We start from the raw sequence: 27,343 nt of genomic DNA on the forward strand, positions 1-27,343 counted from the left end.
CAGGATGTAACTCTGGACTGCACTACGTGTTGTCGTTACGCAGCAGTAAGAAAAAGGTCAGCAAAAAGTTGTGAGCAACGTTATTCATTTTTATTACTTCATAAAATATACACAAATACTGTTGTAAATAAAGTGTGTTAAAGAACTGTACAAGATATCAGTACACAATACATAAAGTGAAATCCCCATCAACTCAACCTCTTTACTACCATTCCCAACCGAAACAGTTACAATGCCACTGGGTCATGGTGGCCTGTACAAAGGTAATCTCTCTCACACACACACACACACACACACACACACACACACACACACACACACACACACACACACACACACACACACACACACACACACACACACACACACACACACACACACACACACACACACACACACACACACTATTTACACATCCCTGCAATTGCATGTTATTTTTTTCTTTTGAATGACATCATCAAGGTTGCTGGAGATTAAAATCCAAAAAGGTGACATCAAACTATTGGCATATCATTGTGCAGAAGGAATATTAAAAGCCCTATGTATTATATGAGGTGGACAACCTTTAGACGCGTAAGAACAGAACAAAAAGGGACAGGCAAAAAGTAAACCTTGAACAAACACTATTTCTAAAACAATGCAGGAAGATGAAATTAAACAAAAACAAATAGCAGAACGAAGGACAGAAAGTTATTTCAGACAAATAAAATATATAGTTTAACATAAATAGCAAAGAAGGGGGATAAAACAATATGCATACTAAGACAAAATGAATATTGTATTATTAGCAGGGATTTCACTGTATCACTCTCTTTCTCTCGCTCTCACAAACACACACAATGGTTGACCCAGCTGGCAAAGGAACAGTAGCCTATTCCACAATTTAGTCCTTTAAATACCTAAAATTCTGAACCCAGACCCAATTTATGTCATTAGTATGCATTTTTCTACTTTACGCCTTAAAACAAATAACCACATTTTGGCTTTACATCAAAATAAAAAAATATTTACAGTGAAGTAAACATTAAAAAAAAAAAAAAAAAATTCATTGGATGTCCCATCCTCGTAAGAGTCACCCCCAACAGAGCCTGCCCACTCCCCTAGGACCTCCAATAACAAAAATAATAATAAAAAAAAGGTAACATTTAGAACTATCATAAAAATTGCAGCCACTATTTGTTAGCCAAAACGGGCAGCTATGGTCTCTGGTCAAATACACGGAGAATTTCCTGAGGTGCTTCCCTCAAGACTTGGAGTGCGTCTTTGCAATATCTATGGTCATTCTTCACCTTACCCACTCACATTAAAACCAAAGAAAACACACAAGTAAAAACAGGCAAAGTAGGGGTGGTGGAGGTTTTGAGGGACATAAATCATCACAAGGTGGATGAAGGGCAAGCAAGCACCAATTGCTACTTCACCAGAAATATTACTCTACAACAGCTAAAACGTCACTTACTTATCCTTCTCAACGCTACCTTTCTTTTTGCCCACAACCCTCCCACCTACCTCTCCCTAATTGTTCCATCTTTTAGCTGTTATTTCTCTCTCAAAAAAAAAAGCAAAAGGAAGGAAACTCATAACAAGCTCCAATTAAAGATATCCCCATGAAAGATAAAAAGGTGACATACACTGAAAAGTTGTTTTTCGCTGTGTTGAACTGAAAAAGACAAATCTTTACTAAGCCTATATCAATCACTAAAGTTGACCTTTGACGAGAAACATGCGCATGTCCCGGATACCTTTTCGCTTCTTTGATGCCGACTGCTCTTCACATGTGTCTGACAGAAGGTACTGAGGGAAATGTTTTGAGGAGTGGAGCAGGTGTGAGCAACCATGGAGTAAAAATGGTGTAGGACTGTCAGACTGTTTGCCTTTTGTATTGTGGTGGTCCACGGTTCAGCAAAAAAGGGTTCATGACAGAGTGCATGTTGGATACCGCCACGTACTCCCCTGGATCCTTTAAAAGAGTCACTGTCCTTTTCCAAAGATCCATGTGTCCATTGGCAATCATCTTATTCATAAGACAAGGTAAAAACAAAAGGAAAAAAATAAAAATCGGAGCGATGAATATACCTTGCAGCTCTGCAACGACAAGAGGAACGATAAGTTATTAGAGAGGGCGATGTATTGGTAGGTGCTGTATTTCTGCAATAAAAGAGTGAAGTAAAACCTCACCTGTCAGTTTCATGTGCATGCAGAGCCAAAGAAGTCTACTTCCCCATGTGCTCAAACGGCACGCTGACCTGCAAGAAGAAACAGAATGAAGACTCAGAGGAGGGTTTAGCAGCAGTTGAACCAGGAAACATCACACAGAACCATCCATCCATACATCCATCCATACATACAGTTCCCAGGACACATTTTGCCATGATGTGGACTGTCGACCAATGACAACAGCACTGTTAATTGATCATCTTCAGTACATGACTATAAGTGCACAGACTGTTTTAGTGTTATCAAAGTTCTTGACCATAAAACTTGTGGAGTTGATTCTGGTTTCAAAAGTCATCGGCCAGAGCACAGAGTCAACAGAACAAATATGTGTTTGTTTAAAAATACTCAAGTAGTGCACTGTATGAACAGCCAGCCATGCTACAAATACTAGATTTGTTAAGCGTGTTTTTGTGCTGACTTAGCTGCAGGGTCATTTTTGAGGCTTTAGTTTGCCGTTTTATTGATTGGGATTTTATTGCAAAGGGCCGTATGTAAAATGTTAAACTAGACGATCATTCTTTCTATTGACCACTTCATTCAACATACATGGAGTTCTCATTCATAAAAAATGTTTCCCCACTAATGCAGTGTGTTACATGGACGACCAAACAGGAGCAGACAGTGTTTTCTCACCTGTGATGTGGAAATTCTGGATTGGTCATGGCGGGCTGTGAGGTCGGAGGACGAGACGTTGGCAGGAGCCCCACGGTGGAGCCGCATGCTGACCTTCCTCTCCCTCTCTGCGCGAGAAATCGCACGAGGCGACGTGTTCCCTGAAAGGATGCATGAAATAGTGAACTGACCACATGTGACGCAGATATTCAAGAGGAAAACGATTGCGGTGTCAGCATGGCATTGTTCTGTTAAGTCGGGCAATGCAGCAGAAAACTCACCAGACTGCTGGACCCGTGAGGCGGGGTTGGAGATGGCCTGCTCTGGCCCGTTCCTGACTCTGTTGGCAGCTGCAGGGATGGGACCTGGGGGCAGGCCCCGCGATGCGGACCCCCTCGGGGCTCCTCCGATTCGCTCATCCCTCTCATCTCCCGGCCTCCTCTCCCGATCCCCATCCTCAGCTGTTCGACTCGCACCCTGACAGATGAGATCAGCCACGTTAAAACATTTCCATTATGAAAATATAGCTTTGAATAGGCCGAGTTATGTTGCAAGCTTTTTGGAAGTGAGCACTGTGATGAAAGGGCTAAATGGCAACGTCAACACTTCAGTGAGAAAAACGTTACGGGAACTTACAAATTTGAGCATGTTCCAGTCAAAGACATAGTCATAGGAGAAACCCTGGCGGTGGAACAGATTCCTGAAGAGCTGTCGTAGGTAAGAGTAGTCTGGCTTGTCATCAAAACGGAGGGAACGGCAAAAATTCAGGTATGTGGAGAACTCAGCTGTAGGAGAATAAATAAGCAAAACAATGCGTAGAAAATCAGAATACACACACAACACTCCAACAAGGAAAAATGTGTCTGTTGCTGCAGATAATTCCAGAACTACAGGTAAGTTGCTTCCCCAAATACAGAAGCACCACAGAAATCTCACTTACAAGGGTATCCTTTGCAAAGAACCTCGATGGGTGTGGACATTTTCTTCTCACTGATTCGTTCATACTTCTGCCTCTTGGTAGCGGCCTTGAGGCCCTGCCAGGGGAGGGAGCCCAGGTTGAAGTACATGAGGACGTAGCCGAGAGACTCCAGGTCGTCACGTCTGGACTGCTCTGTTAACAAAAGCGGGAGGGTGCATCCAAGAGTGAGAAACCGAGGGATCTCAGCTTAGTGCTACGACAAAGGATCATTTGCCACGGTCCTATTTAAAAGTTATTAAATAAACTGCCGTCTCGTCGATCAGCTGTGGCTTTGAGGAAATCCAACAAGTCACAGTCACAACTTATAGTGGCACTTCTGACAGAGGAACTTGTGAAGCCTGTTATGCACACAACACTCAAAAGCAAACAAAATACCTTCCTGAACACTGAAGCAAGGTACGGACATCCAAACACCTACAGCCATTGATGGTTGATTAAGTTCCACATTTCAATGCACAATTTTCAAAAGTCAGTGTTGGGGCTGCAGCTGTTCAGCTAGTAAACTGTAAGTGTTTCTATGGTTGGCCATATTAAAATGCTCTGCACTACACTGAAATGACAACAGAGCTGTTTTCCATCCCAGACGGCATTTCCTTCTTTCCCTCTCTCATGAGCCCTCTTCCTTCACATCCCCTGTGTGATCTGATAGGGGGTGTATAAACAAAAAGACGACACACAGAGGAGGAACATCCAAAAGGAATGCGTATCTAGTTTGTTGCATGTAGAGCTAGAATCGGTAGCTTCCTGACTGAAAACAGAATTCCATATGCAAAAAGTCAAAGGGATTTTCCCCATTGACTTTCGGATGATTGCAGAAAATAACATCTGTGGCAAACACAAGTTTATGATACTTACACATTTTGTTCAGCAAGATAATCTTATCAAATGAACACCAATTTTATAATTTTTTTTTTTAAAAGCATGAATGCCATCGGTGGAAGTAAGTTTGTGTTTCAGGACTCGTTCCTGCATCGTCTATTACTTTCTGACAGACACTAAAGTGCGCTGAAAAAATGTAAAGTGTAATGACTGGTTCCAAAAACTACAGGGAAAATGTGGCATGTAGTTCAGTGCATTACACCTCCAGGCTAGTGATGCATGTCACGTAGAGGGAGATATCACCATTAAGCCAAGTGATGATGAATTACATTTAACATGGTGTATGGAGGCAGCTGTCAAAGTAGAGCGAGGGTGTGACCCTGATGAAGCACAAGTGTTGGAAGATGAACGCTCCCATCCATACAATGTGAATCATAAGGTAGTGAAGTAGCATCCTGTTTGTTCTTTCCATTTTGACTGACATTGTGTCTTGCCGCCTTTCTGTTTGCTTTAGGTCGGGATTATCCATACTTCCAGACAACCACTCTGCCGCGGTAGTAGTATATAGAATGTAAACAAACATGAATCACAACAGCTCTAACAGGGGCTTACTAGAAACCTTCATCACATGGGTCTACAACAGAGCTGCCTGACATCACGTGGGTGGTGACTAACAGGGCCAGGCAGTCAAGAACAAACAGCAGCACCATTTTCTGAGAATCTAATCCAATGCTCTGCATAAAAAGTAACTAATCTAGCACCACACACACACACACACACACACACACACACACACACACACACACACACACACACACACACACACACACACACACACACACACACACACACACACACACACACACACACACACACACACACACACCAAATGTATCTTACCAATTCCCAGATGTGTGTTGATGGAGGCGTAGCGCGCTGTGCCGGTCAGGTTCTTGTTCTCCCTGTAAGGGATGTGCTGGTGTGTGCGGGCATCGCGGTACTTTTTGGCCAGGCCAAAGTCAATGATGTACACCAGGTTACCCTTCTTGCCGAGCCCCATTAGGAAGTTGTCCGGCTTAACATCGCGATGGATGAAATTCTTGGAGTGGATGTACTCGATGCGACTTATCTAAAAAAAAAAAAAACGAGGTGAGAGGTCAGAGGTCAGGTTCTGCAGAAAACACTTTGGTTCACAATAAAGGATGCATTGGGCAGCGTCACGGTGGCATGAGTACTGTCCTTGTGTTTAAAAAAAATATTTTTTTGTCACCGAGCAAAAACTCAACACATCAATACATAAAAAGGAGGTCAGCAGGATATTTGAAGGCAGGACAAGGGAAGGTGATGACCCCAGGCTATAAGGGGAGAGTCAAACGCCCTTATGGAGGACTGACACAGCAACCTGGCTGCAGTTAGAACAAAAGGTGAGAGGAGTAGCGTTTGAACAAGCACAGTCTAAGAAGAGGAGGCCAGAATTATGGAGTACACTGACTGCACAACAAGAGTAGTGGAGACCAAACATCTACAAAGAAGCCTTAGGGGAATCATGTGTGTGTGTGAGAGAGAGAGAGAGAGAGAGAGAGAGAGAGAGAGAGAGAGAGAGAGAGAGAGAGAGAGAGAGAGAGAGAGAGAGAGAGAGAGAGAGAGAGAGAATGCACCAATAAATAAAATTCAAGTAGGTCATGCACATAACCTAATGGGATCATAAATAGTACATCTCTGCGTTCTACGCGTAAACAGAATTGTTTCACACAGTGGGATTGTTACTGAGGGGAGGGTGTAGTGTGTGTGTGAGTGTGTGTGTGTGTGTGTGTGTGTGTGTGTGTGTGTGGGGGGGGGGGGGGTAGTGAAACTGTCCTAATTCTAATGCCTGCAAGTTAACATGAGGGTTTGTGTCATACCATCTGGTCTGCCAAAAGCAGGACAGTCTTTAGGCTGAACTTCCGGGAGCAAAAGTTGAACAGGTCCTCCAGACTGGGACCAAGCAGCTCCATAACCATCACGTTGTAGTCTCCCTCGGCACCACACCACTTTATCGATGGAATACCCACTAGAACACACACGCACAGTCAGCACCTGTTTTACTGGCAGTCTGGCACACCTGCAGTCTATATTATTTTACTCGCCATTATTTGGATCAAATACAGCGTGGATTTAGATTACAATAATTTGAAAAGATGAAAAAAAAAAAAAAAAAAAAAAAGTACATTTATTACAACTTTTGATAAGGAATGCTTGAAAGAAATCTTGCGAAGCCTGTCAAAGCAACATTGACTCTTTACCTCCTCCTTGCATCATCTTGTAGAACTTGCTTTCAATGTGCAACTGTGGGTGTTTGGTCTTCACACATTCCAGCTTGATGGCTACCTCCTCACCGGTGGCAATGTTGGCACCTGAGGAGACACACAAAAGTACAACTATCAGTAGTGTCATAAAGTGGACAGCTTGTTTTTGCATCAATATCATCGTTATTATCATAATGTGTACAGTTTGACACTTGAAGTGGACTACAGCTGTAAGAGCCATTGCAATGCACCAGTACCAGGCAAATGATGGATGAATATAAAAGGAAATCAGGTTTGGTGCCAAGACAAGTTAATGGTACAGTATGAAAAGAGACTGTCCAGAAACTACTGTGGAAAGACCTTTAACAGAAGAGACACATGGAAAGTTGGACATGGCATTCAAACACTAAAAACAACTTACCGAGGTAAATGTCGCCAAAGGAGCCACTCCCTATCTTCCGCCCGAGCCGGTACTTGTTCCCCACTCTCAGCTCCATGTTTGCAAGTTGTCACTGTCACCAACAGACAAACAGAGAGGATTAGGAGAAGGCTAAGGACACATGACACATGCCAGCTCATCTGCGATGTGCCACTTTTCTCTCTCACCACTAACTCAAAAACATTTCAGGATGAGCTACTGTGCAAATCAGCTGAATATAGCGCAGGACATTTCAATCAACCCCCCCCCGAGCGATAGAGTGAAGATATCATCAAGAGTCAGTCAGCTGCTCACATGATGATCCAGCCAGACACACTGACCACGTGTTTGTGTGAGAATGTAGCCTGGGCAGGGCTAGATGATCAGCTAACAGCTGTCTGGCTTCCAGAAACCTCCACAAACACACGATTAGATTTATATGTCCGCTGGGAGGGGGAGGTGGTTGCAGTGAGATCAGCATAAAGCAGGGAAGGTAGGAGAAAGAAAGACAGCAAAACTGAGGGCTAAATAGAAATGCCGGTTGCAACTTGGAACAAATTAAACTGCTGCATGAGTACTAAAACTTGGCACACACGAGGAAATGAAGTGCGTCTTCTGAGCTGACCTGCACGTGACGCTGGAGCAGGATCATCATTTATTTAGTACGCTCTCTACCACGCCACATTGTGCAGCCACTGCAAAAGCAAGACTAAGCTCTCCACTGTTCTGTACGAGCACTGCCAAGGGAGAGAAGGCATGAGTGGCCGCGGAGCGCTGGCTGGCTCCATCTGTGTCAAGGCCCTCAGACAGCTCTGCGCGACCAACTTCAGACAGCAAAGTGCTGCCGAGAACGTATCGACGCAGAGCATCTTTCATCAAAGACATTTGCTTCCTCAATCACCAATTTGGGAACACTATGTAAACAAACTGAACCCTTTATAGCAACAGAGACGTCTCGTTCCAAATTCAGCACGGCTGCAACTTCAAATAACATAAACGTATAGCTATCTTTACACACACACACACACACACACACACACACACACACACACACACACACACACACAGCAATATATTGCCTTGCCCTAAAATAGACCATAACATTGTTACAGATTCTTGCCTCTATCCTCATCCCTTATAGAAATAGTCTCAAACCAACTCAGAAATTGCGAAACAAAGCATTCTCAGAAACCTCAGTTTTGTGGACGTGCCAATTCAAGCTAGCAGAGGAAGAGTCATCAATTCTGCAAGATCAGTCCATTGCATTCCGTCTGCTTTCATCCAGAGCCTCCTTTGTCCCAACATAAATTATCCCAGAAGTTACTTTGCTTGATTGTAAGCACTGCAGACACCAGCTCTGTTCTAAAACTACTTAAAAACGATGACGATGGCTGACTTGGTAATTTCCTCTTGGATAATCTGAGCCTTGTTTAAAAAGGATCAAACTGCATTGCACAGCCCTCGCAAGTAAAAAAAAAACCTCAACTGAACCAACATATTGCAAGATGCCTGAGACCTTGTCAACTCTGGCTGATGAGAGGACAACCTGCCATCGTTGATGAGATGGAGGAAGATAGATTTGGGTTAATAAAAGGGTTGGGTTTCATTACACCAAGAGGGTGTCTCACGTGCTGTAGCCATGGACCCCGATTCAGGGCGCAACATTAATCACAGGGCTGCACAGTAAGTGCCAATTGATTAATTGCTTGGTCCTGGAATGGTGACACACAATATCAAACCGCACAGTGCCTGGCAGCATATTAAAGACTGAGTACATGTGGTCATCACTGGCATACACACACTGTGTTTACTCTAAAAACCTGAGCACCGGACAACTTGGTGTTGCAATGACATGCTTAGTGAGAACTTAGCAGCGAGGTGGAGAATGCATCGTTTCAAAGATTGGCCTGTGTGACGTGAAGCACGTTGCACCTGATAACGCACCGTGTGCCATTATGGTAGTAACGGTCTACAGGACAGAGGACTGTGGTTACACCATCGACCCTTATGAATCACCTGAATCCCAAGTGTGGTGACATTTAGCGTGTCTTTACGTGTAATCAATCAGATGCACTTACGTAGAAAGTGCCATACACGAAAGCGACTAAAAAGAAAGAGTAAAGAAGTGCCAGAGACCCAAAGCTAGAGGATTTCACAGTCACATGAAAAACAGAGCACTGCTACGGGCAGCTGTCACTCTACAATCAGCTCGTGTGTTACCGACTAGACACTGAACGACGACTGACACGCTTTAACAATAAACAAAGTTATGAGTATAATATTTAATAACGGTAACGAAAGATGTCAGACAACGTTGCTTCTTCATGGTTTGAATTTTCTCGAGAAACAAGTCAGTTATGATTTGACGTTACAACGCCAGAACTGATATTAGCGAACATTAACATTTCATTAAAAAAAAAACCTAACAGTTTTGACTTTTTAAAACACTGTTTGTATAATTTGCAGACTCTGTGAGTTACGTTCATAAAAAACACCAATGAAGGGTATTTAATGTTGCGTTTGTCCGCTGTTAGCTGCTAAGAGGAAGCTAGTGGAAATACGTTAGCCGAACCGTGATACGTAACGTTACTGCACCATTAGCATTTTGTGAAATTAAATGAAGCCGTACATGTGTATGCTAACGTTATATCATACTTCGCCATATTTTAGATCATACTTACAACCGCACCCATTAATGTGCTGGACTTGCCTGTGTAGATAGCCATCCCTACTACTCGCCCCCTCCCCCCCCTTCTGTACGCCGTGAATACGAGACTCCGATTCGGTCGAATCAGGCCCCTTTTCCCCCTTGGTTTCAGTGGTTCCCCGACCCACCACTCACCCGATACTGGGTTCGTCCGAGAGCTGGTTCAGTGGAGGTTCTGATCCGATGGTTGTCAGTCGGACAGGGGCCTGGGCTGAGGAGGATGGGCGCGGATTCTGGCGGCTCTCATACCCCCAGCTCTTAGCTCTGTCGTCGGTTGCACTCCCTGTTGATAGTCCCTGAGAAGCTCCAGCAGCACGGGCGGCCGTCCTCCACTCTGTCTCCCCCTCTCGTTACTTAACAACGCGCCCGTTCACCACGTCGGTGATGTCATTCACTGTCATTAAAAGAAAACGTCACATCTAACTGCTCCTTCCTCTATACATGTGACCATTCACTAATTATCCCGTTTATTTATGTTAAGTCATTTTAAGTCACAATGCAGTTTGAAAAGTGAATCAGTTTGTACTGGTTGTGTTTATGGTTGCAGTAACACACATACATCATGCTCTAATGCCAGTAAATAATAATAGTTTTTCCTGTGGTCTAAGTTTATCAGCTATATGATGTCCTGGAGGGCTGCACACACCGACATCTTCTGAGTGACACAATTTAAGGCAAATACATCTGGGAGTTTGTGTTCTACAAATTGTGGTGATGTTTATCTGCACATATTTGAGAACTGTAATGTTGATGAAATTCTTTCAACCCGGGCCTAACTGTGGGGGAAAAAAAAAAATCAGTGGTCTATAATAAAGTTTTTGTTGGCAATATGTTCACTTAAGACACTGAAAACCCATAACTGCATTAGAAAAGGTAACTTATTTCATAGAGTCATCAGTGGCTTACTGTAGGATGACGTGGGTGTTAAATAGGATTGGTTTGTGGATGGTAATGAGGCCAACAGATGGACACACTGGCTTGTTTTTCTGTGGACCCGTCTTTCCCTTGATGTAAATTCTTTGCCATTCTCATCATGCACAAAACATTTGTTTTTCATAGTGACTATACTGTGCAGGGCTTCGTGTTCACGTGTGCGTTATAGCAGAGGAACTGATGCGGAACGGAAGCTTCAAACTAGGATTGGTTTAACAGACGGTACTCAACACAAAAAACATGTACTTTTAACCACTATCCAGAAACCTATAGTCACACACACAAAAAAAATAAAATAAATTATCACAAGGACATATTTAGAAGCCAATACTTTCATCTTTATTAATCTTGTTCTCATTTGTTTAAATAAATTTTTCCTTTGTAAAATCTCATAACGAAAACACTGAACAGGAGTGTTAAAGCCTGTCTTAATTTAAAACGAATACACAACAACAGAACATTAAAAACGTACGGTAACTCTTACTCTGCATCTGTAAACAACCCGTCCCACCCCTCCCTCCCACTCCACACAGTTTGATAAGATTTGGCATGTCCATTTACTCAACGCATATGCCTTCAGCTCTTTGTGTCATTAAATGTTCTTTTTTATTATTGCAGGTCGGACAATAAAAAAGACAAGTATGCTAAAAAAAAACCAAAAAACAAACAACTTCAAATGAGAGAGAGAAAAAAAAAAAAGCATTAGTGCCAATATTTCTTAACACACAGTCAGCAGTATACCGAATGCACTCAAAAACATTTTTGTATAGACCTTCTGTAGAGTAAGCAGCCTTGCCCACATTATGACAGGCAGTAACATGCATACACACACATTATCTTCACATTCTCACACACACACACACACACACACGCACACACGCACAAAAACTGTGGTGGTTTAATCCACTTACTTGGTCTCAATCTCACTCATACTCATGTCCATATAGTGTGTATGACACTGCGCACAGCATCGACACATGGAGAAATGCAACATAGCCTCGAACTGCCAGCAATTTAACATTTATCACTGCAACAGTAACAAACATGTTCAAGAGAGAATAACAGAGAAAGAGTGCGTGAGATACAACAGTAGGAGGTCAGCATTTTGAAAACAGAACAATGACATTTTTCAATATTTTCACTGTTCAAAAAATTAAAACCATACATACAAACAAACAGGAAAAAAAACAAAACTTAACATACACAGTAAGATACAGTTCCGTTTTCAATCAGAGCTGTTTGCATGTGTTTGGATTCGGTCTCCGTTTTTTTTTTTTTTTTTTGAAGGAGACGTGAATACAAACTGCACTTTAACCTCACATCATGTAGTAGTATTAAGTTCTCTTATACGATGAAGGTAATGCTGTTTACAGTGCCCATCTGTCTGAAGGCTTGTCTGTATTTGGTGTGTGCATGTGTATGTAAATCTGTTGAAAAGTCCCCTATTTACTAAGCACATTGCAATCCAGTAAAGTCTTTGAGACCAACTGACTTTTCATTCTTTTTCAGGTTTCAAGTCTAAGCAGTTGAAATCTTCATCTGTGGAAAAAGGCTGTATACACATCTAACAGTCCCTGCATTTGTTTATATAATAGCTTAAGTCTGGCCACGAGAATGTGTGTAAGCATGTCTCACATTTCTGCTTGATGTGTGTGCACATTAATATGCATACCATGTATATGTATGCACATGTGTATATGTGTATTACATTAATATGCATACCATGTAAATATGTGTGTGTGTGTGTGTGTGTGTGTGTGTGTGCTATATTAAGTACATATGTATCCCAGTGTATTTTGTATCAGTGTGTCCAAACCTGCACGTACAAATGGAGGGGGCTCATCAGATGGAATCAGCTCCTCCCCCCAGCAGGTCGCCAGGCAACAATGCGGCAGGGCTGTCCATTTGGTGCCTTTCCTCCATTTGCGGTGCTCCCCACAGGCTGCTGCTGGGGTATCCCGCAGTCATGCCCCCCCAGAGCCCAGACCTCCCAGAGTCAACACCGCCGACACCCCCTCCCTCCCCGGCCCCGTTGGTGCTCCACTGGGAAAATATCCCCAGCCCCGGTCCTTGGGCTGAAGAGGTTTCTGAAGAACTGCCTGTACCATCGAGACTCTGCCAGGCAGAGCCAGAGGACCTCACACTACCTAGAGCCGCTGCTCCACTTTCCCCTGCTCCTCCTCCACCACCATTGCCGTTTCCACCTGAAGTTGTGCCCGCCGCTGCCCGCTCATTCCCAGGGGAGCCACCTCCACTGCTGGCCACAGCCGTGCCGGATCCAGAAGAACCCTGCGTCCCACCGGCTGCTGACCCTCCTGAGCTGGCGCCCTCCGCCCCTCCGGCCTGGGAATGTGCAAAATAGCGAGCAACTTCTTCTTCACTCACAAACTCCGCCAGGATTGTGGTGTTGCCCAAAACACACCTGAGAAGGATTGACAAGACACGGTCGATTAGATCAACAGTGGCATTTTCATGATAAGGACGTGCGTATCAGCGAGGTTTACAGGTTAACCTACATGTGCAGTGCACCCTGGGCCTTGGCTGCTTCCTGTCGGCTGCTGTAGCGAATCAGAGCACTGCCCTGGGTCAGGCCGAGGTGGAAGGTCAGCAGGGGGCCATGCTGCATGCAGATAGTCCTCAGTGTGGAGCCATCAATCTACAGGGGAAAAAAACGCAAGTGTAAAAGATTGTGTGTGATGTGACAATACTCAATTATCCATTATAGGGACAGGGAAAGGTCAGGGAATCTAGGAGGTTATGCAACATGTGTATGAAGAGCCGTGTATTCATAAATAATGTAGTGATACTGTACACTGTGGCTTTGTCAGTCGCTAATAATCTCACACTGACAATGAGATATACAAGTTGTGCAAGCCTGTCCATGAGCACCGAATTAGTAAATGGATTATTGTAAAAAATAGTAATAATCTATATTACTAGAACAAAAACTTTGTCTAGACCTCTACGCTTTCCCAGAGCAGTGTCATGCAAAAGTGTCGTTTGTGTAAGCCCTAATTGATTAAAGGGCTCATCCAGCTCCACAATCCAATTACAGCTGGGTCACGCATCATTCTGCCTAATTTGCATAAGACGGACTGAAGGGGAATTCAGATGAATGAGCACAGCGGTTTAATGTTGAATTCAAACCCCGACCAATCTGTCTGGGCAGCTGTTTTACTTCTCAAGCCATGAACAAATGTGCTGTGGTGAAGGATTGTAAGAACATTTTGTATTCTGCACTGCTTGAACAGCATTCCCGTCTCATCTTTTCCTCACCCTTCGGCACTATCTTAGTTTACAGACCGCAGGTTTACAGCTGGCAACATCGTTAATCTTTGAAATTTGTCACTTTGGTGGATTTTCACCTCTCTCAACCTCCGTCACTCCTTACCTGAGGGGTCAGGTTGCTCAGCAGCAACCAGCAGCTGCTTCTGGAGGCAACGCCATCGCTCCAAGCTGAGCCTAAGAAGAAAAAAAGAGAGAAGAGACAAACAGTACTGAAGAGCAGGACAAAACAATTATCAAGGACGTCATAGCTGATGACAAACAATGAATGTGCTGACGATTACCATATTTACAAAGAGACAACTTTTTTTGCTAGGTTTCATAAAACTTTAGTAAGACCTGAGTCATCATATCACTGTCAAGAAGAGCTTCCTCTATACAGTATATAGGTCAGCCATAAGTTAACAAATGGTTCTGGGGAAAAAAAAAAAAAAAATCTAAAATCTTTTCCCTGTGAACAGTACCTGGCCCAAATCTTGACTCTTGATTAATCCCGCCCCCACCCCAGCTCCGGGCCAACCGCGGGCCTCCGCTACCCCAAGGGGAGGGCGAGGCCTGCTTCTGATTAGTTAAGCCAGGAGGGGGGCGTGGCAGCTGTGAGCTGTTGCGATTGGTCTTCCATAACTTGTTTTGTCCGATCGGCTCTGGGGGCCAGCTGGGCTTGTACTCCGAGTACTTTCCTGAAGAGGAAATGGGGAGGTGGGAGAAAGAGGGGGGGAATGACTTTTCGGTAAACAGAAATGGGAGAGTAGAGCACGCAGTACAGCGAACTCCTTTGGCTTCATTGTGGGATAGACAACTTTGTACACCAGTAAAAAATAGTGCAGACACAACTATAGTAACAGAAACGGAAAGGTAAACAACAACTGAGCTGATAAGATAAGGAGATTTAAAAAGGAAACCAAGTATCAAATAAAAATCTAACAAATCCAAACATATACCTGTGCTGTGTGCATTGCTGAGGGGGCTGTCTGAGGCACTGTAGGGCCAGGCACCAGGTGAAGGCAGCGAGGTGTTGAGGGAGGGGTTTGGCCCTAGAAAACATTACAATGTTATCTTAAAGACACACATCCTGTGATAAACAAGACCAGGCAGCCAGCGTACAGCTGGACCGCAGATAGAGAATGTGAGGAGAACTGTTAACCCTTCGCCCTGAGACTTAAGTCGATAAATGGCACTGGAGCACGCTTTCAAGTAAAACAAACACATATGCTCGTCCCAAAAAACAGGCACATTCAGTCAGATACCTATGTTGTCTCGCAGTAACTGGTGGTCAGAGTCGTTGAGGCTCTGGGGTCCTGGGGAGCCAAGAACACTACCAGGGGTCATGTATGGGTCAGACTCTGGGTCACCACTGCTCTGGATTCCCTTCCAGGGCACACCGGGCTGGAACTCTGTCATCGGAGAACAGAAAACTTATCGATAGATTGAAATGATATGCCGTTTTGCTATTTTCTAAACCAAACACCAAATGTTACTACTGTCTACTCCTTCTCTAATCCTAATTCATCAACCTTTGCTAACATGTAGAAGAGAAGGACATGTTCACCTGGAGGCCAGCTGGATGTGGCAGGTTTGTTCCCCATTTTACTCCCAGGGGTTCGGTGCCAGTTGTCTGCAGAACCTTGAGGGGGAATCCCCAAACCATCACTGCCCAGCATTTCATACTGGGAATAAGGGGATCCTCCCCTCACCTTTATAGCACTGGGTAAAGGGCCTTGGGAAGAGCAGACAGGAAAAGGAAAAAAAAGTCAAACCTCAATATACCTCAAATCACTTTGATTCACAGAGGTTCATTCAGATACACTGTGAATGAAGGTGATTACAAGCGCAGTTAAGACCAGATTGACAACAGCCTGGGAGGTGTGCTTTCCCCAAGTGTGAATTTTGCCTTTGCAAAAAATCCTGTTACGAACCATCTGCTAACCTACCATTCTTGTGGAGGGTTGTGTCAGGAGGAGAAGGAGCTGGGGAGTGTCCCTCCATCATCCATTTGAAGCGGGATTGCTGTCCTCCTGTGTCTTTCATCCCTCCCATCATGGGACTGAGCTCCAGTCCCGACAGGTTACCACCAGGGGCAAGCCCTGGCAAGTGGAAAAACACAAACATTCATGAGCACATTACATTCAGCTAATGTTCAGTTCAATGCAGCCCAAGTATCTCTATGACTGCACCAAGACTAAGTTTACAAAAGGTAATAGGGATGGGCATTTCAAAGCAAAAATATTATTCAATATTTGCAGGAAACTATATGGACATTCTTTGAAGATCTACCACTACTACCCGGAGCCAGGAAAAACAAAGGGAAATATATAGTTTTAAGACAATAAGACAGTCCCATAAACTACTTGATTTTGAAAATTTAATGACAATTCGAAAATCGGGACCCATCCCTTACAGCTAACACGTCTGAGCTTACGCGAATCACATGGATTTGTATAGGTTCTTATTGGCTCACCTAGACACCCCAGTGACAGGGTACCGATGCCATTTCTCTTAGGCACACTTGATCCTAAATCCCTGTTGACTTTCTGACTTCATGTACCCTGAGATAGGTTCTAGAATGCTACTTTGGCAGCCTAACAAATACCACTGAAAACATAAAACTTCAAACCTTACACTGGTTTTATTTATACAACGATCCGCCTGTTGTACTCACCAGAGTACATCCCTTGCGTTTTGGCATGAATGTCTAATAAGGGCCCCCCCATTCCAGGATGTATAAGGGGGTCTACCATGGGCTGTTTGGATAGGCCTCCCCCCAGGTGAGAGGGGGACAGTTTAGAGCTCCCTCCTACTGCTGCTGCTCCTCCGACTCCACCCTGCTGATGCTGCCTCTGCTGCTGCAGAATAGCCATAATCCTCGCCAGCTGAGACGGACAAGATTCAAGAAAATAAATGAAGTACAGTTTTTGCAGCAGAGGTCCTGGTGATGGTGCACAACATGATCACGCTCACCTGCTGTGGGTCTGGCTGTTGTCTTAGAGGCTGAGGCTGAGGGAACTTCCTCTGGTTCTGCAGGAGCTGTTGCTGCTGCTGCTGTTGTTGCTGCTGTTGTAGCAGGAGCTGACAAGCCTGTGGGTTGGTGGGCAGAAATGGAGGTAAACAAAGAATACATTGGCTAATGCTCACATACAAACACTTTTATTACAAGTGTATTTTAACATAGTCAATACACATTAAACAAAGTCCGACCGTTGTACCAAACAAACAACGCAGGGCTGCAAATAACCATTATGTTCAATGTTGGATTATTGTGACGATTATTTTCATGTTTTATCAATAAGTTCTTTCGTCCATAAAATGTCAGGAAATTGTCAAAAATGATGATCAGTGTTTCCCAAAGCCCAAGATGTCCTAAAATGTCACTCAAAAGATATTCAGTTTACTGATAAACAACCAGAAAATAATCACATTTAAAAGATGGAATTGGAGAATTTAGATTTTGTTTCTGAAAAAATTAGTCGCACCGATTAATTGAAAAAAGTTGGCGTTTAATTAAATTGTTGACAACTAATGATTAATCTTTGCAGCTCTACAAAAAGGAAATATTTATCTCAAAGTGATCAGTACATCAATCAGCTGATCTGACATTTAGTCACGTACCAGATGGAACTGCTGCATGTGCGGGTAAATGTTGCTGAGCATTGCGAGCTGCTGTGGGGAAATCTGATTAGGAGGGAACACTCCTCCACCAACACCGCCGACCCCTCCGACACTTCCAACGCCACTGACACCACCGACACCACTGACACCTCCAACCACTCCACCCACACTGCCACCAGGAGAGGGCATCTGCTTCAGCATAGGACCCGGCACCTGCGTGTCACAGGAATTTCTTTGTATATGGCTGTTGATACGGACACTTGATGGAGTAATATGAGAAACGGTGACAATCCATTCATCTAGCTCCATTCACTCCGAGTATGAATGACTATACAGCTTTAAATTCCCACTTAACAGGTTGTTGCACACCATTAAGTCTTTTTGACAGGTGCATAGGATAAAAAACTACTGACCAGGAAGAAAGAATCCCTTACACTGTCCAGTCTTGGTGGAGATGAGGGCTCTGTACATTAGAAATGTTAATATACATTTCTCTTGCTTTTTTATTTTATTTGTTTCTCATTGATTTAAATGTTGTTTTTAGTATTGTCACTATAAAGCCATTTAAAAACGTCCTTTCGTGTCTTTTTCTACTTTTTGAATACTATACGGTACATTGTGTAACATGGGTCGGATTTCTTATCTAATGTCCCTATTTGGCCTTATTGTGAAATTAACCTACATTTTTATAATATTGGAAAATTGACTATGTATGTTTTCCATTGGAAAAGCTCAGTCTTGTGTTTGTTTTTATATTTGGAGAGCTAATTGACCTTCATTTTGTACGAACTGAAGTGTTGCTGGTATCTGATCTCTCCGATTTGCAGCTTTTTCTCAGGTGAGCGCCTTTAGTCTCAATATGTTGGTGCTGTCTGTAGATATGAACTACGCCGAATGAAGGTCAGAGGACAAAAAACAGTGATTCTTAGCTTTTGCAAACATAAAAGCTTTCTCCCCTAAATTAAATCAGGAGGTGATTCCCGTATTATCAAAAACTGTGTCAGGAAAAAAAAAATGAATAGAACTAGATTTTGGGCGTCAAGTTGCAACAAGTGTGGGCCTGCATTACTGTCTAAGGCCACACAAATTAGACAACTAATGTGAGTCATTTTCTGTTTGTTTATCAGACATTTTGTAAAATTGCCAGACAGCATAGGTAAAATAAAATAAACAGTTAATATACAGGAAACATGGAATGAATATGATGAAGTAGAGTATTTCCTAATGAGGTTAATGGTCTCTTAAAAGTCGACTAAAAGCTAAATGTTATTTATAGCCAGAACACAAGGCGATCAGGCAGCATTATGGGCAATATTCAAAAAGCAGTTAAAATGATCCACTACCAACCAAGATTTTTCTGTGTGTGAAGTAAACATTGGCAGGACTCAGGAGACCCTCATTCTCCCCTAAATACAACATCAATCATAACTGAGACATCAGAGACCAAAGACAGCGTACCTGAGCAGACAGGAACTGATGAGGCACTTGAGCACGTAAACCCTGGGAGGGATTCATTGGATGCATGCCAGGCTGGTGCATCCCTCGAGGCTGAGGCATCCCTCCGCCACTGCCAACAAACACCCCATGGCCGCCCATCTGGAGGACAATGGAAATACAGTTTTCTCATATTGTGCTTTCTTCACTCCGGTCCTCAAGTTAGCACAACTCAGCCATATAGTCGATATTGTTGATATAAAAAGGTGAATGGTAGCCAACTTTGAAAATAAAAGTTCTGTAAAACACTAGTTGGCACAACAGCCTCATACCTTTTCACCGTAGGGCCCCATTTCAACAGGGCCCATGTCTTTGGAACTAGGCATGCGGTAACCTCCTCCACCTCTTCCTCCCCTCCGCATCTCTCCGTTATAGTCAGTTATTCCTCTCTTGTCTCCTTCCATCTTTTTGTCAAGACTTGGGTCATCACCCTAAAAAAAATAAAATAAAAAAACAGACTCGTTCATAGGACAGTTACAGAGGTCTCACTGATAATCCATCCACCACCATCATCATCATCATACAATTACAAATATGGGTGGAAAGTTTTGATTAAGAGTTTTGATTTTATGAAAGAGAAGACATAAAATGTTCTCACATTGATATAGCAGCAAAAATAAACATTTGCTATGTAAAGATAAAGTGGAGTAACGCATTGCATTTGCTGATTGAAATAGCTAGAGTTATTAAGATCATTTTTTAGTGAATTAACATCTTACCAAAAGACCCATGTTTGAAAACTGGCGCGACACTGGGTTCATCCAGCTGTCCCCTCCTCCACTCTTTAAGAAAGACATTCAAACATTACCCTCAGCAAAAAAAACTAATTGAAAAAGTACACATGACAATATCGAGGAAAGTTAGGAAACAAAATGAGGGCTTTGTGTTCATGCAATGAACCCAAAGTGTGTCCTTGAACCTCTAACTTTCCCTACCTTGATGTTGCCTCTCTTTCCTCCGTGAGTCTGACCCCAGCCTCCGGAGTTGAAGGAGGAGCTGTTTCCCTGCGACACAGAGTTGTTCCAGACCCCTCCGCTGCCGTCATCTTCCTCGTCCCAGCTGGGGTGACGGGAGGCTGCAACAGAGGCATCTCCCTTCCCACCCCAGCTCTCCATTGATTTGGTGCCTGCTGGGAAATCAAAACAGATGGTTATAAAGTGGCCATGTCATTTCTCTAGATGTCTTCTGTTTTTAACTTGCGGTTTGAAAATGCTGAACCCTTTTAAATTGAGAGATGTGTAATGTTGCTTGATTGGAACACCATGTCTAAAAATGACAATGAGCATAAATAACTCTGAACTCATATCGCAATATTTTGAATTACATTTTGTTTCTCTTCTTACCAGATTTGCCAGAGTTGGGTGAAGGGTTCCCCCAGCCAGAAGCTTTGCCGGGCTCATCTTGATCACCCCAACCTGTTGATGCCTCGGACGACTGGCCCCAAGTAGCCGTACCATTATCCACAGATTGCGCACCTCTTTCCCACATGCCTGGACATGGAGAATGATGACAGAGTAAAGAAAATGTGCAATACTCGACTACAAATGCTGATCTAGTTTGGTTGTGGTTTGCCAAATGCGCACTTATTTCTAATGGTACAACTTCTACTTACCCACTGTAGCACTGCCAGGGTTTGTGTCCCTGCTGTGCTGCATGCCCTGCTGCCTTCTAGGTGGCTGTTGGATGGATGGTGGTGGTGGGGCCTGCTGACCGTGGCTTTGGCCAGGCGTAGCACTCTTTTTGTCCCACAAATTCACATTCTTGCTTTTGAAGCGGGTCGGGTCTCCCCAGGCTGAAGTGCCATCGTCGATTTCCATTTTGCGACTGATGGACTGAGGGGAAGGTTCTTCCCAGCCACTGGGCTCCAGGGAGTCGCCCCCGCCCCCAGAGATTTGGGGGATTGGACCGGAGCTCCAGCCCGGGCTTTGGTTCTGATTCTTGGATGGTGGACCTCCACCTCCGACATTAGACCGGCTGTTCCACCCTCCTTGAATGGGACCTCCTTGTGGCTGCTGGCCCTGTGATTGGTGCTGCTGTTGATTTGGGGCTTTCATTGGTGCCACTTGGTTGTTTGGTATCGGTGCTGCTGCGGCTGTGTGGGGCTTTGAACTCCCCCAGTCCTGGTGGGGTTTGCCTCCACCCACATCTCCCCCTCCCCAACCTCCTCGCTGAGCTCCCCCTTCCTCCACATGACCCCAGGAAGATCCCTTCTCATCAGAGTTGCTTCCACCTCTGCTTCGCCCATCTCCAGGTATAGAGTCCCTCTGTCCCCTGTCTCCTCCCCAACCACCTGCCTCTCCTCTCCCAGTCCCCTTCCATCCCCCTGTCCCTTTATCCTCTGGACCATCTGCCCACCCACTACCCTGTTCTCCAAATTCTCTCCAGTTTCCTCCTCTTCCCCCTCCTCCTCCTCCTCCTCCTCCTCTGTGATCACCCCATTTCTTTTCTTCAGTCCCCCATCCTTTGCCCTGGTTTTCGGGTGGGAGATCACCCCAGCCTCCAGCTGCCTTGCCCTGGTTGCCCTCTATATCTTCTTCTGGCTTTCCTGGCTTCCTTATAGTGCTACCGTGCACATGAGGACCACAGGTGGACTGTGTAGTACCACCATCCCAGCCATCCCTTGCTGTAACAGGGCCAGAGTTCAGGCTGGTCGTGTGACTGCCAACAGATGGATCATTAGTTATTGAACTGGTGTTAGATGGGTACCCAGGGCCGCGACTAGTGGTAGTGTTCATGGTTGCTGATGAGAATGCAGAGGAAGATGAAGTGCTTCGGTCATTTCGGTTTCTTACTCCTGTCGTGGTAGCCAGGTCCCAGGCCACATTCTGTCGAATCTGGGTCTGCCCCCAGCCCGTGTTAGAGAGAACCCTGGGGTCTAGGTCAGATCGATTGAGCATGCCGAGTAAGGCCACCTCAGCATTGGAGGTCTGGTCGGGAGATTTGTTTACAGACGAGGCGCTCTCCTGCTTATATCCATTATCACTCCCTCCTCCACCACTTCCAGTTATGGACCCTCCTCCGCTAGAGGACGAAGGTGCGCCACCTGCAGTGCCTCCAACCTGCCCTCCTCCTCCTCCTCCTCCCCACTCCCCAACTGTCCCGTCCCCACCTTCCATCCCTTTCTGATTGTCCCAAGCTTTTGTCATAGTGTCAAACTTTGGTGAGGCAGAGTCCTGCAAAACACTGCCGCCAATACCTCCACTGCCTCCACTACTGCTGCTGCTGTTGCTGCTGCTCCCATCTCCTCCTCTTCCACTTCCTATTGCTAAGTTACTCGAACTAACAGCTCCCGCTGTGCCGCCCCACTCTGCTTCTGTACTGCCTCCTTCCCACGCTCCCTGAGATACCACTGGGGTATTTGAGCTACCATCATTTCCCCTACCCCACCCTGCCTTGTCACCCTGGCCTCCAAAGCCCCATACTCCCCCTTCCTGCCCCTGAGCTCCAGTCCCTCCTCCACCCCACCCATCTGCCTGTGAGGCACCCGTGCACAGGTCAGAGGACACTGGAGGCATGGATCTCCAAGAAGAGGAGGCAGCAGAGGAGGAAGATGAAGAGCCAGAAAGACTACCAATCCCTTCTCCATCAACACTAGCAGGGCCACAGCCCCCCTCATCGCCACCTTCTTGATTTGGTCCTGCTCCTCTTGCTCCCCCGCCTGAACCCAACTCTGGTCCTAGGTTTCCAAAGTGCTGCTGCTGTTCTCCACTCCGTGCTCCCACAGCCGTCTCAGTGTGCTGCTGATGGAGACCAGTTTGATTCACAGATGAAAGAGAGTGAGTGGCGATGAGAGTAGTGCTGGCAGAGAACGAGGAAGCTGGAGTAATGGACGAGTGTAGTGGAAGGCCGTCGCTAGCCGAAGATGATGTCCCACCCTGCACCAGGGCAGGCCAGGCGGAGGGGTTCACGTTGGGGTTGAAATTGGCACCAGGGACACTGCTGCTGCTGCTGCTGCTGCTGCTGCCACCCACGGGGCTCTCCTGAGGCCCAGGAAGAAGACGGGAGACTTTGGAATTGTAAAATGCTGCTGATCCCAGCCCTGCCTCCACCTGAGAGGGGGTGGAAGAGCCCCACACACCACCACTCGACTGAACACATTCATTAAGCGAGGAAGAGGAGGAAAGAGGAGAAGAACGAGGCGAGGAAGGATTGTCCATGTTCCCTGCTCCTCCTCCTACTGCTGCTCCTCCCTTCTGCTGGATGTTTCTCTCACTCCATGAGGCACTACTGTAGTTGTTGTTACCAGGGCAGTCTTGCTCCTGCACCCCTCCTCCTCCAGCCCGGTCAGAACTCAATTTGGCCCCTCCGAGGATGCTAGGCCAATCCCCCAGGTCCGTCCCATCAACAATCACCTTCCCGCAGCCCTGAGAAGAGGACTGGCTGCCAGAGCCTGCCCCCCATGTGGAATTTGCATAAGTTGAAGTAGTAGTAGAAGAAGACGACAGAGCAGCAACACATAATGACGATGAGGAGGAGTTAGGGGGTGAGGCGGACGATGAACCCAGGTTGGAATCTATATGGACAAAAATTAGGTAAGTCATTGACAATACTAACTAATGACACAGTCGCGTTTCTAAACATACGTTGTTTCAAGGTACATTTATTGTCATTGTACAACAGGGTTGCGAGACAAAATGCAGTTTGTAGCTGCGGCATTCAGTGAACTACGTATCAAAGTTGATCATCTGTTTTTGTTGTGTTTGTTAAGACATTAACCCACCTGCGCCTCCAGCTGTGTTTGCATTGGGGTCATCTGCTCCCTGCGAGGAAAGCGATGGGGCGGCTTCCCAGCCACTGCCTCCACCAACCCCTCCTGCACCCCCTTCCCCTCCGCCTCCCCCCAGCAGCATGGAGGACAGCGGTGGCTGGCCCCTCTTCAGTAGCACTTTTTGATCCTGCTGGCAGCGAAATCTTGGTGGAACCTCTCTGGACATGTATCGCTGCTGCTGGGAGGTCTGGCTTCCAGAGGGGGAGGAGGAGGGCTGTCCGTTGGCCACAGCAGTCCGCTGCTTTGCATTGTTCCCGCCACCAGGAGGAACTTGTGCAGAAACCCCGGCTGCAGCAGGACTGGGGGATGAGGGGGCAACAGGGCCAGGGCTGGGGGACACTGAGCCTGGGGTGGCGAGCGGCTGGGAACAGGAGGGCTTGGCTGATTCTGGCACTAAAAACACATTTAAAGAAAGGGTGTGAACCACTGGTAGACTTCAGTACGGTGAGAAAAGGGTTGTTTCTGAGCCACAGGTACGTTAAACTTCTCTATAGCTTTAAAAAGTTGAAGAAAATACATCTAAAGTGTGAGCATAATTGTGAATAACCCATGGTCATAAGAACAAGGTACTGCTGATAAAAGCATATTTAACAACAAGGCATAGAAACCATGCCATTAACATGATAATATGGAATAGTGAGTGATAAAAGGAAGACATGTCTGATGATGAAGAAAAAAAAAAACGTACCTTTGATTTTCTGTTCTGGCACCTAAAACAGAAAGAATAAGTGTGTCAGATATTATTATTTTTTTATTTTTATTTACTAGGCTTTAGTCTTGCTATTGCGACTGAGAAAATTGACTAGCAAGGGACTATTAAGCAAACATGAAGAATATGGCATTCACTATTCATTTTACAATTTCCAAAAATGACAAAATCTAAGCTACCTAATAAAATATTCCAATTCAACCAAAACAGAGTAACTGGTAATGATGTGAAAAAAGGAAGTCCCCCCTCCAAGATTTTCTGCAAAGCACAGAGGCAAAGTCAGCTGTGGATTTTTTGGTGAACATGTTTACCTTCTGAGAGGTTTCCCTTTTCTTTTTATCTTCTTTCTTCTTTTTCTTGTCTTCCATGAACTACTGCTCCCTTTCCTGATTCTCCTGTCTGTGAAGAGAAATGTACACATTCAATTATTCATGTTACATCTCAAGGCACACTGAAAGTAATTTAATCCTCACTAAAGCACACCTTTTCACACACACAGACTTTGACTGAAAATGGATAATAAGTATTACACCAGATCACTGCAGAGTATTCGACGACACAGACAACGTTGTAAGGACGGTGAAGTTAACCAGGGGTGGACAGCTTGACAACAGCCCTTGGAAGCCTAGCTTCTCATTGCATAATTCATTAACCAGCAAACCATTGCAATTCATGCTAACAGACAACACAGGCAGCAGCCAGACAAACTCTAAACATTTCTATAAAAGTCAAGTTCTTCTACATCACTGTAGAGACTGTAATGGCAGCACGATCCACAGGACACTAGCTTCAATGTGAGGAAAGTTACGGGACTTGATCTGTCCAGTGTTGTGAAGACATGCTCTCCCTGACTTCACACTTGCTTTCCACTCTGCCAAAAGTTAACATCTGTATTATGAAAATATACAACTCATACCTAAGTCATGTGAGCCTTATTTTGTGGAAAAGCAAAACATACCACGGAAGGCTGAAAACCCCCCCCCAAAAAACCCGATTTTATCTGGAAATGTAAAGGTATCTCAGACACCAGAGAGCTGTAAATACGACTGGGCCCAGTGTTTCGGTTAGCTAAGCTGCACATAATTAGCATCATGTCACACAGCGCTAATGAAAGCTAACTGCACAACGAATGGCTTTAACCCTTCACTGTATCCTTTATAATGTAATCAGCTGGCGTGTCTATTAATAATCAGTCTATGTAACGTATGGGAACCCCTACACGGCAATTGTTAGAAGCAAACAGTCGTGGAAATAACAGGCCAGCAAGGAATGGCTGTGAAGCTACTAGAGACCACAAGAAGAGCGTCACTCGGCCGAGCAATTAGCTAAAGCTAGTGGACTCTAAAGCAGCTGGTGAGCACCGTGTCGTGACCTAAAGAGCAGGGACTGACTGTCCCAGAGAACGGTGCCTCTGTCGTATCCGCGCGGCGAAACTAACCTCTAACGTTACGCAGTTGACTGCAGACAACAGGCACGTCATATTAGCTAACGGTATGCCCCTTTATTTTCAAAAACAGTGCATTTCATTTGCAAAACTTTACGGTTATAATTCGTAACTTCACAATGGGAACGCAACACTTCTGACAAATCGGTGATCGGACTGCTAGCTAGCTGGTGCTGGTTTATCAGCAGTAACGGTCGACAGGGCCAAATTAAAACGACGAACTTCGGTGACGTTTCTTCAGCATTGCGCGTAACAAGCGACGCTCTTCTAAAATAGAGAAACCCAAATGTTGTAGACGGTGTAGAGGAGGAAATAACTAGCGTTATTAACGAGCACATACATTATGGAAGCTACCAAAGCCCATGACGTTGATGTTGAATACTCACCTCGGGAATCACATAGGACATAAAGTGCTTCTGTGCAAAAATTCTTGCAGACCTACCGCTAGCAGGCTAGCAAGGTGGCTAGCCTAGCGAGCTAGTTCTTCGAGGCGTTCAAGGCTAAATTGAATAAGAAATGACATCACCGAAAGGCGAAATGTTAATCGTAGAAAAAAATGAGGAAAGGCGATTATCCTTTTCGAGCGACTATAGTTCTCAAGGTGTAAACAAACCACGCACAACCCCTTGATGACTGTCAGACGCTGTATGATCGGTTAGTTTACTATCGGCCATTTTGCTTCTGTGTGGAGGTTTAGCCAGCATATGATATCACCAGGGCTGGTTGTTGATCAGAGAAGGGAGGAGGAGCGGGACGAGTACCGGCACCGTCCACTAGGGGGCGTCGTATCACTGGAAACATGACGTCATACACGCTGAGCACCAATAAGTATACAAATGGCTCACAAGTCTGTGAATAAATTACCTGCGTAACACCGTAACTGACCGTATAACTGATTGCTTCTCTGAGCTGCATATTGAGCACAATGAGCCTTTTACATGTTTTAGCTATTTATTCCCTGTATGCACAATTATAATTGTGCGCACTTCACTGGTTTTGATTTGTGAGAAGTACTGTTATGTATTTGTATTTTTCAAAACAAACCATTGAAAATCGTTTTTTGACTG

At 44.9% G+C, this 27,343-nt stretch overlaps 2 protein-coding genes across 5 annotated transcripts; both read right to left on the reverse strand.

Moving 5' to 3' along the window:
• Nucleotides 1–68: 68 nt before the first annotated feature.
• Nucleotides 69–10,374, reverse strand: csnk1e (casein kinase 1, epsilon). Of its 2 annotated transcripts, none has more exons than XM_068718491.1 (11): nucleotides 10,173–10,374; nucleotides 7,334–7,424; nucleotides 6,910–7,020; nucleotides 6,529–6,677; nucleotides 5,528–5,756; nucleotides 3,770–3,940; nucleotides 3,466–3,614; nucleotides 3,111–3,306; nucleotides 2,851–2,990; nucleotides 2,179–2,246; nucleotides 69–2,085 (listed from the first exon to the last, which is right to left on the reverse strand). In XM_068718491.1, the coding sequence occupies exons 2-10, from the start codon at nucleotides 7,407–7,409 to the stop codon at nucleotides 2,214–2,216; spliced, it is 1,254 nt and encodes a 417-aa protein (XP_068574592.1). In that variant the 5' UTR covers nucleotides 7,410–7,424; nucleotides 10,173–10,374; the 3' UTR covers nucleotides 69–2,085; nucleotides 2,179–2,213. The 2 variants fall into 2 exon arrangements, with proteins under 2 accessions (XP_068574592.1, XP_068574593.1); XM_068718492.1 differs by lacking the exon at nucleotides 10,173–10,374 and adding an exon at nucleotides 10,012–10,070.
• A 912-nt stretch (nucleotides 10,375–11,286) lies between these two features.
• On the reverse strand, nucleotides 11,287–26,983 carry tnrc6ba (trinucleotide repeat containing adaptor 6Ba). Of its 3 annotated transcripts, none has more exons than XM_068718261.1 (21): nucleotides 26,663–26,983; nucleotides 25,144–25,231; nucleotides 24,812–24,833; nucleotides 24,076–24,516; nucleotides 20,968–23,868; nucleotides 20,699–20,845; nucleotides 20,291–20,481; nucleotides 20,075–20,137; nucleotides 19,628–19,786; nucleotides 19,320–19,457; nucleotides 17,862–18,074; nucleotides 17,214–17,330; nucleotides 16,915–17,125; nucleotides 16,187–16,339; nucleotides 15,805–15,972; nucleotides 15,503–15,649; nucleotides 15,197–15,289; nucleotides 14,720–14,935; nucleotides 14,362–14,432; nucleotides 13,487–13,626; nucleotides 11,287–13,392 (listed from the first exon to the last, which is right to left on the reverse strand). In XM_068718261.1, the coding sequence occupies exons 2-21, from the start codon at nucleotides 25,198–25,200 to the stop codon at nucleotides 12,813–12,815; spliced, it is 6,228 nt and encodes a 2,075-aa protein (XP_068574362.1). In that variant the 5' UTR covers nucleotides 25,201–25,231; nucleotides 26,663–26,983; the 3' UTR covers nucleotides 11,287–12,812. The 3 variants fall into 3 exon arrangements, with proteins under 3 accessions (XP_068574362.1, XP_068574361.1, XP_068574363.1); XM_068718260.1 differs by having other exon boundaries at nucleotides 20,291–20,484; XM_068718262.1 differs by lacking the exon at nucleotides 17,862–18,074 and having other exon boundaries at nucleotides 20,291–20,484.
• Between the last annotated feature and the right edge of the window lie 360 nt (nucleotides 26,984–27,343).

The sequence above is a fragment of the Cebidichthys violaceus genome, unplaced genomic scaffold, assembly GCF_023349555.1.
Source record: "Cebidichthys violaceus isolate CVI_PGR_0920_01 unplaced genomic scaffold, fCebVio1.0.p SCAF_23, whole genome shotgun sequence".
Taxonomy (NCBI): Eukaryota; Metazoa; Chordata; class Actinopteri; order Perciformes; family Stichaeidae; genus Cebidichthys; species Cebidichthys violaceus.

Excerpts from the sequence above, each read along its gene's own strand:
- csnk1e (XM_068718491.1), bottom strand. The coding sequence starts at position 7,409 with ATGGAGCTGAGAGTGGGGAACAAGTACCGGCTCGGGCGGAAGATAGGG. Across the intron at positions 2,991-3,110 it reads CTCACGGGTCCAGCAGTCTG|GGAACACGTCGCCTCGTGCG; the intron begins GTGAGTTTTCTG and ends GCATCCTTTCAG. Across the intron at positions 2,247-2,850 it reads CCAGAATTTCCACATCACAG|GTCAGCGTGCCGTTTGAGCA; the intron begins GTGAGAAAACAC and ends TTCTTCTTGCAG.
- tnrc6ba (XM_068718260.1), bottom strand. The coding sequence starts at position 25,200 with ATGGAAGACAAGAAAAAGAAGAAAGAAGATAAAAAGAAAAGGGAAACC. Across the intron at positions 20,485-20,698 it reads ACCCAACTCTGGCAAATCTG|CAGGCACCAAATCAATGGAG; the intron begins GTAAGAAGAGAA and ends TTGATTTCCCAG. Across the intron at positions 14,936-15,196 it reads CAGCAATGCACACAGCACAG|GAAAGTACTCGGAGTACAAG; the intron begins GTATATGTTTGG and ends TTTCCTCTTCAG.